Genomic DNA, 11892 nt, shown 5'->3' with positions numbered 1-11892 from the left:
TATATATATATATATATATAAAGTAAGCTTAGCCAACACCAGCACAACTCCATGTGATCAGACACATTTTTCCAGATCTGCAAGACAGACTCACCCGCCCGCAGCTGCGACGTGCAGACATGTCCTTCCCAGGTTGTCTGGTGTATCAATTTGGAAGCCTGCAGACAGGACCGAGTCATTACTGAGAGGGGACATTATGCTATAACTCCGTCCTGTAGAGGAATGGAAGTATGGGGAGGAAGGATGCCGTGCATGGAGGACAAAAGTGTCCCCACACTCAGACGCAGACAGCCACAGTGTCAGATCGCAGGAGTGGAAAGAACGACAGGGGGGGGGGGGGGGGGGCCAAAAAGGGAGCGGGGGCCAGATATAATTTTTTATATATTTTTTTTACTAGTGGGGGAGGAGTCCAAAAAGAGACAGTGTGAAAAAAAGAGAGACAGAGAGAAAGGATGTTAGTTCAGGAAAAACAAAGACAGTGCACAGAAGGTAGACAAGACAAACACACATCACTCACAGAGGTGAGAACACAAATGTGTGCAACCAAGCAGAACAATTCAAAAGTACAGATATAGCATCTACAATCTAAAACAACAAACCAACAATCAAGAGTCAGAGTTAAGAATGCACAGACATGACATGCCAGACCTAAGCAAAGAGACGTGAGGAAAATTCATGCCCATCAATTCAGAGACAAAAGATCTTTAACTCAAAGTCAACATAATAAACCTAATTACAAAAGGTTGCGAAGCATTCCTTTAACATAAATTGCTATTTATGAAGAGGAAAAGTCACATCAACTTGAGAGGTATCTCATGGTTCAGTACTTCGTCCCTTCCTAATCTCAAAATAGACAACATTTTTTGTATTTACCAAAAATGGTTTCCACCAGGTTTTCAATGTTATATAAAGGTAGTGCAACTGTAGCTTGATTTGGTGGTGTAGTCGGTACCTGAGGAGAGAAGCTTCCGGCAGCAGTCCGCATGAGCATTCAGAGCGGCCAGATGCAAAGGAAACATGCCATGTACCCCTCTTCTGCAGAGAAGAAAAGAGCATATCAGAAACAACAAGTAATGATGTTTTAGCAAGATTTATTTATAAAGATCCAAAGACAGAGTCAAACCTGGTGCAGTCAGCTCCACTCGTGATTAGAGTGTTTATTAAAAGTTCATGGCCGTATCGAGCAGCGACATGCAGTGGAGTGTTTCCATCCTTATCGACACAGTCAATCTCTCCACCTGTATCAGAAACACACACTTGAACTCTAAATGTACATGATGCAAATCAGTCACAGGGGAAAAGTAAGCTTTTAGCAGACTACCGTTTTGGATGAGTGTCTGGGAGCGTGTGAATCGTCCATGAACTGCCGTCAGATGAAGAGGGCTTTTCCCATCACGACTCTGAGGATACATCAGGAAATGTTTACTAGCGTACAGCACACAGGATTTGGACTGTCTGTCCATATTTGGTCCTAGATAGACATACCTGGACGTTGACATCAGCTCCGCTGTTGACCAGGAATTCCAGACACAGGGCACCATGAGTGGACGCAGCAGCAAAGTGGAGTGGTGTGAAGCCCTTGTTATTCGGCTGACTGACATTAGCACCGTAGTCGATCAGCTCACTGACCACTGCATCTTGTCCATTAAAACATGCCACATGCAGCGCTGTGTTCCCAAAGGCATTGGCTTCATCTATCTATAAGTAAAGCATGCAATATAATAGTCAGCTCAAACTAGATGTTTTTCCCATGACCCCATGCATCCTTCCCTATATGTATCTATTTGCATCCTGGGTACCTCCACGGCCAGGCTGATCAGGTGTTTCACCACAGCGATCTGACCGTTGGAAGCAGCTGCGTGTAGAGGCGTGTATCCCCTCTTGTCCTTGCAGCTGATCTCGGCCCCTTGACTCACTAGTAAACACACTACATCTAAGTGACCTGCAGGAGTACAGAGAAAAGCTTATGAACACATCAACACAGATATAGGAGATAAAATTAATAATTCACCTAAAAAATTAAAATTCTGTTATTAGTTACTTTCCCTCATGTTGTTTCCAACCCATGTGACTCACTTCTGTAGAACACAATAGATGTTTTCCAGAATATTGACTCTTGTCCATAAAACAAAATTATAAAGTGTCTATTGTCTGTCAAGCTCCAAATAGAACAAAAGAACACCATAAACTATTCCATATGACTTCACATAAGTCTCAGCATAGGTTTTCTGAAGCCATTTAATGGTTTTGAGTGAGGAAAAAAAAACAATATGAATGTTCGTAAGAGCAAATGTCTTTAGAAGACTTAGAATATTGCACATAATTAGTATGTACAGGAATACAACATTGCCAAATAATAGCATAGGTTTTCTGAAGCCATTTAATGGTTTTGAGTGAGGAAAAAAAAAACAATATGAATGTTCGTAAGAGCAAATGTCTTTAGAAGACTTAGAATATTGCACATAATTAGTATGTACAGGAATACAACATTGCCAAATAATGGTATGTAATTATTTTTTGTGATCTTGTTAATATGATCATTAAAAATGTATATATTTTATTGAGTGTATTTTTTGCTAGTGTTTAGTTCACAGAAGTGATGGAAATTTTAAAGGGGTGATATTTGCCCCCCAAATTGATATCCAGGAGAATTTTTACCTTTATAGTGGCAGTTTTTTTTTCAAACCTTATTAAATGTAATAATCTTTCATGTAAAATTCTTACATTTAATCAATAAATTAAATTAGAATGATAAGATACTATGGGCTGTTACCAATCAAATGAAACCAGTTTAAACCAAATCCATTTTTGAACTACATAGATGACTACAAGCTGCTTCTGACGTAGCATTTAAATATCAGTGAATCATTCATTAAAAAGATTTGTTCAAAACAGCTTCAAAACTCATTCAAAATGGCTGATTCATTCAGAAACTAAGCATATGTCTTAATGAATGGGTTATGCACTCAAATGATTTTTTTCAGTAACAAAATGCTAAATATCTATCTCAGTCTCAGGGTGTGCTTTTGCAAAGTGAGTGCCATACTTGATAATGTCAGCTTGAACATCATTACAACAATTACGGTAGACTATACATATCGTACACCCCTATTAGTATGGACAACTGGAGTGGTGATGTATGTCCTTTTTTTGAGCTTGCCAGTCCCCAGTAACTCATGTTTTGCATTGAAATGGAAGGCAGCAGTGTGAACAACTCCTTTTGCTTTCCACTGTAAAAGACAGAGCATACACGTCACAGTTAAAAGTTTCATTTCCTCACCCATATATGCTGCCCAGTGCAGAGCACGGCAGTCTTTCTTGTCAAAGGCATTGATGTTGGCACCCTTGGCCAGGAGAAGGCTAACCATCTGAAAAGAGAAAGAGGAAATTAAATAACAGTGATAAGAAAGAGATGGAGAAATGGAGGAGAAAATGCATGTGTCAGTCTCAATAGGCAGTAAAGCATGAGTCATTAATGCGTTAGTAATTATGGGGCTCCTGAAGCTCTTATTGTGTGCTGCGTGTTTGTGTCACAGTTTATATAATGACTTTCTAAACCATTCTGCATTGCTGAGAGCACAAGAAAATTCTAGTTATGTTGACAATGCTATGCAGGAAAATTAAGTGTTTCAACGGGCATGTGAGTTTGTATCTAAAAGCCGTCACTGTCTCAGTCTTTGTATGTGCAACACTTGTTAACACTAGACTGCAGTGAAATAAAGCATGATCGGAGCCCGGCACATGACATGCGGGCAAAAATATATTTATTGTGGCCACAACTTAATAATTTGCTCCAACCAATTAAGAAGCTCATTTTAGTTCAACTGTGGCCACGATTTAGTATTCATCCCCCGTTTTATTTAAATAATGAACGCAAATGAAGAATTTGTTCCCACAAATAATTAATTTGTTCAAAACGAGGGAATTAATTAGTACATCATGGCCAGGATTTACTAAAATGAAGGAGCAAATTAGTAAAACATGGCAACAAAACGAGAAAATGAATTTTTAATTTGTGGATACAAAAAAAAATAAAAAATAATAATAATAATTATATATATATATATATATATATATATATTATTTTATTTTATTTTTTTTATGTACTTCTAATAAGTTAAATTCTAAATATTTCATATTTCAACACAGATAAAACCTCTAAATTACCTTAAAAATGCCATAATCATTGTATCATTGCAATTAGTGTGTGTGTGTGTGTGTGTGTGTGTGTGTGTGTGTGTCTGTGTGTGTGTGTGTGTGTGAAAAATATCATTTGTAATATTTCATTATACCTTCAATATGATCCTGTGTGCATTATTCACAAAGATTGTAACTGTTCTCACCGAATAACAATAAAATAAATAAATAAGCAGGGAATAAGCACATAAGCACAAAATAATGATGAATGGGGAATTTATAGCAAACATCCCTCTTTCAAACAGGTAAAACACAAATCAAATGTACTTATTCAGTTAGAAATTTAAAGGAGGCAACTCTGACACCAAGTGGTAAAGATGTCAAACTACATTATGTTTGAAAGACAGTAGCTGCACTATTTCCTCATGTCTTGGGTTACATTAAACTTTCAAACAAATAATTACATTTAAAAAAAATGTTTACTATTATGTCATGCAAAATAATTAGTTAGATATTAGATATATATATATATATATACATACACACACACACACACTTTTTCCCGCATGTCATGTTTGGGGCTCCATAGTATTGCTATGAACTAAGCAACAATTTTTGGTTTCAACTTGCAGTACCTCCGTGTGCCCATTAAGGGCGGCGTGATGCAGGGCGGTGCGTCCCCCGCGATCTGAAACGTTGACGCTGCTCAGGAGCGGGATGATCACCTCAGCACAGCGCAGGGCCTTGTTGGCGGCAGCAACATGCAGCGGAGTCTGCCAGTTCTTATCCCGTGCGTTAACATCAGCAGAATGCCGGATCAATACTCGAACCGCATCCTAGATGTAAGCAAAACATAACAACTATGACACTATATCGTGTACTTCAGGCCAGCTGCAATACAATTGACCAGTCGGCATCCAGTGTTGGAAAAATCCTATTATAATCACACAGGAGCTGCTGCATATGATTAGCATTGTTATAAAGGCATCCTGCTGCATGACAACATTACACAACATTCTAACATGAGTGTGTGTTTAACAACTAAGCCCACCTCGCTACGTGATGCCACTGCCCTGTGGAGTGGAGTCAACCACATGTTGTCTTTGGCATTGACCCGTGACCCTAAAATAAAGTAGTACAAGAAACATCAAACAATAATAACCTCAACAAATTAAGGGCTCTATATGCTGTATTTGTAAAGGGGTAGTTCATTCAAAAATGACAATTCTGTCATCATTTACTCCAAACCATCCTTTATGTTATACGACAAAAAAAACACAGGGGTTTGGAATTAAATGTAATAAACGCTGACAGAATATTTACAGTAACTGTACTGTACTGTTTACTAAACTATACCTTTAAAAGACTTTAACGTCATTTATTTTATATGAGATGCTGTAAATGTACGATGGAAGGGAGGTGGGAAAGGAATGGAGGGAGAGAGAGAGAAAAAGAGCAGCTGTACCTGACACAATGAGGAGCTCTATGATCTCAGCATCTCCGAGGAAGGCTGCTGCATGAAGGGGAGCTCGCTTCTCAGCGTCCTGAGAGAGAATGAACAAAGACAGCTGGAGAGTCAGACACATGGACAGAGAAAATGGAAAGATTCTGTTAAAAATCTAATCAAAATGAAGTCTTCTACTCCATGTCTATTAGCTTTAAACCCAACTATATGCTAGTGCACTCTTAAAAGTCGACAAGCAGAGTTGATACACATTCGGAATGTAATTTATTCCTGTGATGGCAAAGCTGTATTTTTAGAAGCCATTACTCTTCAGTGTCTTCAGGGTTACATAATCCTTCAAAAATCATTCTAATATGCTGATTTGGTGCTCAAGAAACATTTATTTTCATATGCAATGGCATGATACGTTATTTTCAAAGGATACTTTGACGAAAGCTTAAAAAACTGATGATGAAGTTTAAAAGAATAGCATTTATTTGAAATAGAAATCTTTTAACATTATAAGTATCTGTACTGTAACTTTTGATCAATTTAATGCATCCTTGATCAATAAAAGGATTAATTTTACTCAAAAAAATTCTTACATATGCTTAACTTTTCAATAGTAGTGTATCTTGGACTTAGAGATGTATAAAGGTTTTTAACCAAAAAAGGACAGCATATTCCTTTAATACCATCTACAACAACCTAACAAGAGCAACTGACAAATCATATTTTGCCAGCTGGGGCATAAACAAAACGCTAATGGCTAATTTAAAAAAAAATGGATGAGCCCTTCGATATGTCTTACCCCAACTTCCTGTTTTCAATAGGAAATAGGCTACAACAACACTAGAAAGACAATTGTGTCTGTCAAACCATTTAATGTGGTCTTTACAGTACATTCCATTATTTTCAAACTCCAAAACCTTCAACATTTTCGAGTTTTTGCAGAGAATTGGTCATAGACATGGTCACTTCTGAATGCAATATGATGATTGCCTATCATTGCAAGTAATCCACAACAAAAGAGCATTGACTGGCTCTTTACAATCACTGATGGAGATGTCAGTGTGTACTAATGTGCTCACAAACTTGCGGTGGTGACATCTCAACGTGTCCATACTCTGAACCTGTTTGCACATGCAGCCTGAAATCTTGGCTTGACCAGTGGCTCTTTATAAAACATTTGGACAGCGAGCTAATTCTTGCTGGAGCCATTAGGGCGGACATAGAGAGACAAGTAGAATAAATAAATATTCTGGAAGAAGAATGGCCCTGAAAACTGTTTTGTGTCCTGTTGCCTTTACTGAGACAAATGTATATAAATCTCTGGCTGTTGTGCATTGGAATCCTCGACTATTGTGCTGCAAGAAACAAAGAGATGAGATATAGTCATGTGAGAAGAAGAATAAAAGAAACTGATCCATACCAGTGCATTGACGTCTTCTGATTTACATATGAGGACACGAATCTCATCGGGGTCTCCATTAAAGATGGCTTGGACAAGGGGTGGCTGTGAAAAACAAGAGATTACTTAAACATGGTTTTTAGGATTAAAAGCATGAAGTATCACTGTTGCTATTGCTCATACTTAAAGCAACTGTAAGTTTTTTTTTACCTTGAAATATCAGTTCCAATATCATTCTGATAGTACAATAAGTTCTAATAAGGTGAATGGCTTGTGTTTCTTTCCCACACTCACCCTCAAACGTCTGTTCTGGGAATATGTAAATTTGGTGGGTGGGTATTAAATTATGTGAAAAGGGTGGATTGCTTTACAGTAGCAACAAATGCTCATGTACAGCTATCCACTATAATTGACCTATCGGTTAGCCCCAACCCCCTTAGTTACTGTTGCTTACTCGGACAAACAAACGGAGTTGGATCCACTATAATTGACCTATCGGTTAGCCCCAACCCCCTTAGTTACTGTTGCTTACTCGGACAAACAAACAGAGTTGCTAACTGTCTTACAATGACAGCTATCAGTGTGAAAACCTTGTCCCAAGATGTTTTAGATCAATTTTTTAACACAAAGGGACCACTATTCAAGTGGCAGATGACAACATCCAGGTTTCATGTACCGCATTTAATATGGAGAGGCACTGAAATGTAGACCTTTTTTTAATGTGTTTTTGACCTACACTGTACATGACGTGAGAACAGTTAGGTTTGTAGCATGGACTCACTAACTTTAACATTAACTAGTTTTAGCCAGAGATACCTTTCTGAAGCACAAGACGACATTAACGTTCTGCTTAAGCAAATGAAAATTGTAAATTAATGAGAGTATGACAACCAGAAAATGTACGTTTTCATCTTCCTTGGGATTGAGGTTGAATGCTTAGGGACATTTTGCTCTGTTCTGTTTGGGTTTAGGAAATGGAATAAAATTAATTCAATTGCCCATCCTAGGGCTGGACGATATGGCCAAAATTTATATCACGATATATTTCTTAATTTCGGTCGATATGATATAATTCCGATATCGATATGAACACTATTAAAAAAGCCTCATAAAAACGGCCAAGAATGGCCACAACAGATCTCTGTACCTACAAACTTATGAAAAATTTATTTGCCAACTCTATGAAACCTACTCCTATAAAACTATTCAAAAAATGGCGCAAATAAATAAATGTTCACCTTTTATTGGTATTTAGCCTTCATACAAACAAAAAATGTGAAATCACTGTCAAATAAATCTCAGACTCTCCTTATTAATATTAATATTTTTTACTTCAAACTATAGGCTAACATACCAGTCAAAAGTTTTTGAACAGTAAGATTTTTAATGTTTTTTAAAGAATTCTCTTCTGCTCACCAAGCCTGCATTTATTTGATCCAAAATACAGCAAAAACAGTAGCATTTTGAAATAGTTTTACTATTTAAAAGAACTGCTTTCTATTTGAAAATATAAGTTATTCCAGTGATTTCAAAGCAGAGCTTTAGCATCATTACTCCAGTCACATGATCCTTCAGAAATTATTCTAATATTCTGATTTGCTGCTCAAAAATCATTTATTATTATGATGTTGAAAACAGCGGAGTAGATTTTTTTCAGGTTTCTTTGATGAATAGAAAGTTCAGAAGAACAGCATTTATCTGAAATAGAAAATTTTGTAACATTATAAATGTCTTTATCATCACTTTTGATCTCAAAATATCATAACGTGATCTTCCGTTGAAACACCAGACTTCTCTCTGCTGACGTACGATGGACTTCTCCAAACATTTAGTCCAACTAAATGTTTAGTCCAACTTACAACTGACTACAAATTCACATTCAGATCTGCCTCCATCCAAACAACAACTGATGGATAGAACCAAAACGTTTTTTTTTTCTTTTTGAAAATCTGTTTCACTCAGATGTCCATCACAATATTGAAGAAAATATCTGATGCTATTTCATACATCACAACTTTAGATAGACCATACATTCTGCAAATCATCAGATTCAGGGGTTATGTTGAGTTTGGTGAAGATGTATGTCTTCAACAACACAGTAAGCTCTAAAACACTCTTCTGGACCAAATCTAAACTGAAAGAATCTAAACTTTGTTTTCTGAAGGGTAAAAATATACAAAATGCATAACTGAAGTATCTAAAGACTTATGGACATATGTGTAAGGCGTAAATACACTATCCTCTATTTCCTCCCTCTCGGGTGCTCTGAACTTGTGTCACGTAACCCTCTGAGACTACAAAAAAGCATGAGAGGGGAATGCTGAGGTTCAACAACTTCCTGTTCCTTTCCTCTTTGGGGCAAAGTATGGAAATCAAACTGTACACAAGACCAGAATGCCGGTAAACATTACTGACGCTCAGAACACTTAGTCTCACATATTAACTTCAACTAAATAACTGTCCTGGGTTTAATGCAAGTGACACTTTCTGGGGCAGGTGTTAAATACCACACCAAAAATCATTTCAACTTGTGTCTTAGTCTGTAAAACAAACAAGACATGAGTTTACATGAATGCACTTTTAATGGAAGTCTAAGGGGCTTGTGAGAGACCCCACTGATAAATATAAAAATACATTTACACTGTGAATTTAAAATATACAATTTAATATTAGAACAGCTAAATAAATGCTTTCCTTTCCAAAATTAAATAATTGCCCTTTATATCATCATTATACTAAAACAAATTGTTAACATACTTTCTGTTAAATATTTACTTTTTATTAAGTTGACAGCATACCTGAGATTATGAGAAAAACTAAATACATAAAAATTACTGCAATTAATGACATTGTTGAACAGTCTTTAGAAATTTTACTCAATTCAGTAAATGTAAAAAAAAAGAATAAATTAAATTAAACATGCTTGATTAATATCTTAAGTGCATTTGTATACACACATTTTGTATGAACAAATTAATTTATGTGCTCTATCAAAGATATGAGCCGCAAACTTCTGCTTTTAAGCCCTCTGGAATCTCTTGCCATTTTTGCAAATGCATTACTGTGCACACAATTTTTGTTTGCTATTACAAATTTAGGGATGAGTTGGCATTTTCTGTGGCAATCAACAACATGAAGCTGTCGATAGCTGAACATGTTTGAATCCGAAACATTGCTTCAACCATGTAGTGTGCAAAGATTTAGTACTTTCTCTACAGTCTCACAGTTCAAAAATCTTCTCGACCCTGACATGAAGTCCATGGGGCCCCTGATAGACATCAAGTTACTTGTTGCAAGGACAACTTCCGAGAAAATATGCAATCGTGTCTAGATATGAGGGCATCACATGACTGCTAGGGAAATATAGGTCTACTCTACTGAAAAAATGCTCTCACTTTGTGCCCACCAAATGAGACATGAAAAACTAATAATTAGAGGAGTTAACTAGTATCAAAAGATATAACATGTCATTTCAAATTTGTGAAGTATAGTAGTAACATTCAATATATCACCAATGAAAATCAGATTACAGTGAATTCAGTCTTTTACTAACTAGAAATACTACATTGCAAACACAAAAGCTTAGTTTGAAACTAAATTATTGCTATTGTCACAACAAAAGTTTCAAATAAGTGAACAACAGTGATGTCAACAGTGAAAAGGAACTTGACTATCTAAGCTTTAACTGGGTGGAGCTCAATCTTGTGTTGGTATGCAACTTACACTAGTTAGTTAAAACAGAAATCTGACTAGGTGTGCTGATAATGATATCATGAATTTGGGATGCTTTCTTCTCAAAACTTGTAATGGTGTGCAGATTAGATTTAGGAGCCGTATCAACATCATCAGCATCATGACACACTACAGCAGACAGCAGGAAGTTTGTTCTCTCTAGATGAAAGCAGATAATGTTCCTTACACAAATGATGCAATAAATGAGAGCAACACTCACTTTGTTACTTCACCACTATTTTATCTCACTTAAACTCAAATATGAAAGATATTCTTACACTGGTGTTGGTAAAACACAAATTATTAATCATACACTAAAAATAATATTTAACTTGTAAAGTGCAGCACTTACTTATAAGTCATTTCCAAAGTAGTATCAGATTCACGACTTGCTCAAGTATCTGTTTTTGACTTTAAGGAAGACGAGAAACTTCCAACATGAACTATGATATCGTTTGAGCAAAATGCGTGACAGCAGAAACAGACATGAGCACATTAAACACACTCATATGTGCTGTCATGCATTTTTAATATGCAATGCATATGCTGCACATACATCATGCAGTTTCAGCTGCAAGCATATATGGAGCATCACATTATGTATTTTGTGCATTCATTGGAAAAAGAAAACAATGTGCAAATCCCTCAGTTTGATCCAAGCAGCACGCCATCCTCCAAATAAACTGATCATTTTGCAATCAAAAATATACTGTGCCTTCAAAAAACCTTGTGCAATTACCTGGTCGACTAGTTTAATAACAGCCATATCATGTGAAACTGCACATCCAAACTCCTGAAAAAACCTGGAGGTGAAGATTCATCAAATCCAGAAGTGGCTGTGCGCTTTTTTCACGGAAGGGTGATGCTGCACAACGATGTGGCATCAAAAGCTTGCTTCCTGCTTTGCTGTGGATCGCACCCTCCAGGGGCCCGGGGTGATGTAACGGCCGTGGCCAGCTCTGCAGGCGCTATCTTCGGTCAGCAGGAGCAGCTTTAGCCGCTGCCTCACCACCAGCGCTCCGGCGCTCCGGGAAAGAGGAAAAGGGGAGGGAGGAAAGGATGCGAAGGCTGCTGTAAACAATCCGCATTTACAGGCAATGGCATCCACAGTGATATCGATTTCAGATATTATATCCCTCTAGCTTATGTTCTGCGTAATGCATTCATT

At 37.0% G+C, this 11892-nt stretch overlaps 1 protein-coding gene across 2 annotated transcripts in view; it reads right to left on the bottom strand.

Moving 5' to 3' along the window:
- Positions 1-11892, bottom strand: part of ankrd44 (ankyrin repeat domain 44) — a 21792-nt gene extending 9900 nt beyond the window's left edge. Inside the window, exons 1-12 of one of the 2 annotated variants that reach the window (XM_016286432.1) lie at positions 11464-11892; positions 7014-7097; positions 5603-5681; positions 5189-5259; positions 4773-4973; positions 3281-3368; positions 1800-1942; positions 1486-1698; positions 1322-1400; positions 1124-1238; positions 953-1035; positions 95-212 (exon numbers count right to left, since the gene is read on the bottom strand). In XM_016286432.1, coding sequence (XP_016141918.1) covers positions 95-212; positions 953-1035; positions 1124-1238; positions 1322-1400; positions 1486-1698; positions 1800-1942; positions 3281-3368; positions 4773-4973; positions 5189-5259; positions 5603-5681; positions 7014-7097; positions 11464-11490 — 1301 coding nt within the window. In that variant the 5' untranslated portion in view covers positions 11491-11892. The remainder of the gene's footprint in view (positions 1-94; positions 213-952; positions 1036-1123; positions 1239-1321; positions 1401-1485; positions 1699-1799; positions 1943-3280; positions 3369-4772; positions 4974-5188; positions 5260-5602; positions 5682-7013; positions 7098-11463) is intronic. The other variant, XM_016286434.1, reaches the window with a different exon arrangement.

Source organism: Sinocyclocheilus grahami, unplaced genomic scaffold (genome assembly GCF_001515645.1).
Source record: "Sinocyclocheilus grahami isolate Dianchi unplaced genomic scaffold, SAMN03320097.WGS_v1.1 scaffold209.1, whole genome shotgun sequence".
Taxonomy (NCBI): Eukaryota; Metazoa; Chordata; class Actinopteri; order Cypriniformes; family Cyprinidae; genus Sinocyclocheilus; species Sinocyclocheilus grahami.
Note: the sequence above shows the minus strand (reverse complement) of the source record. Positions and strands in the feature narration are given on the sequence as shown.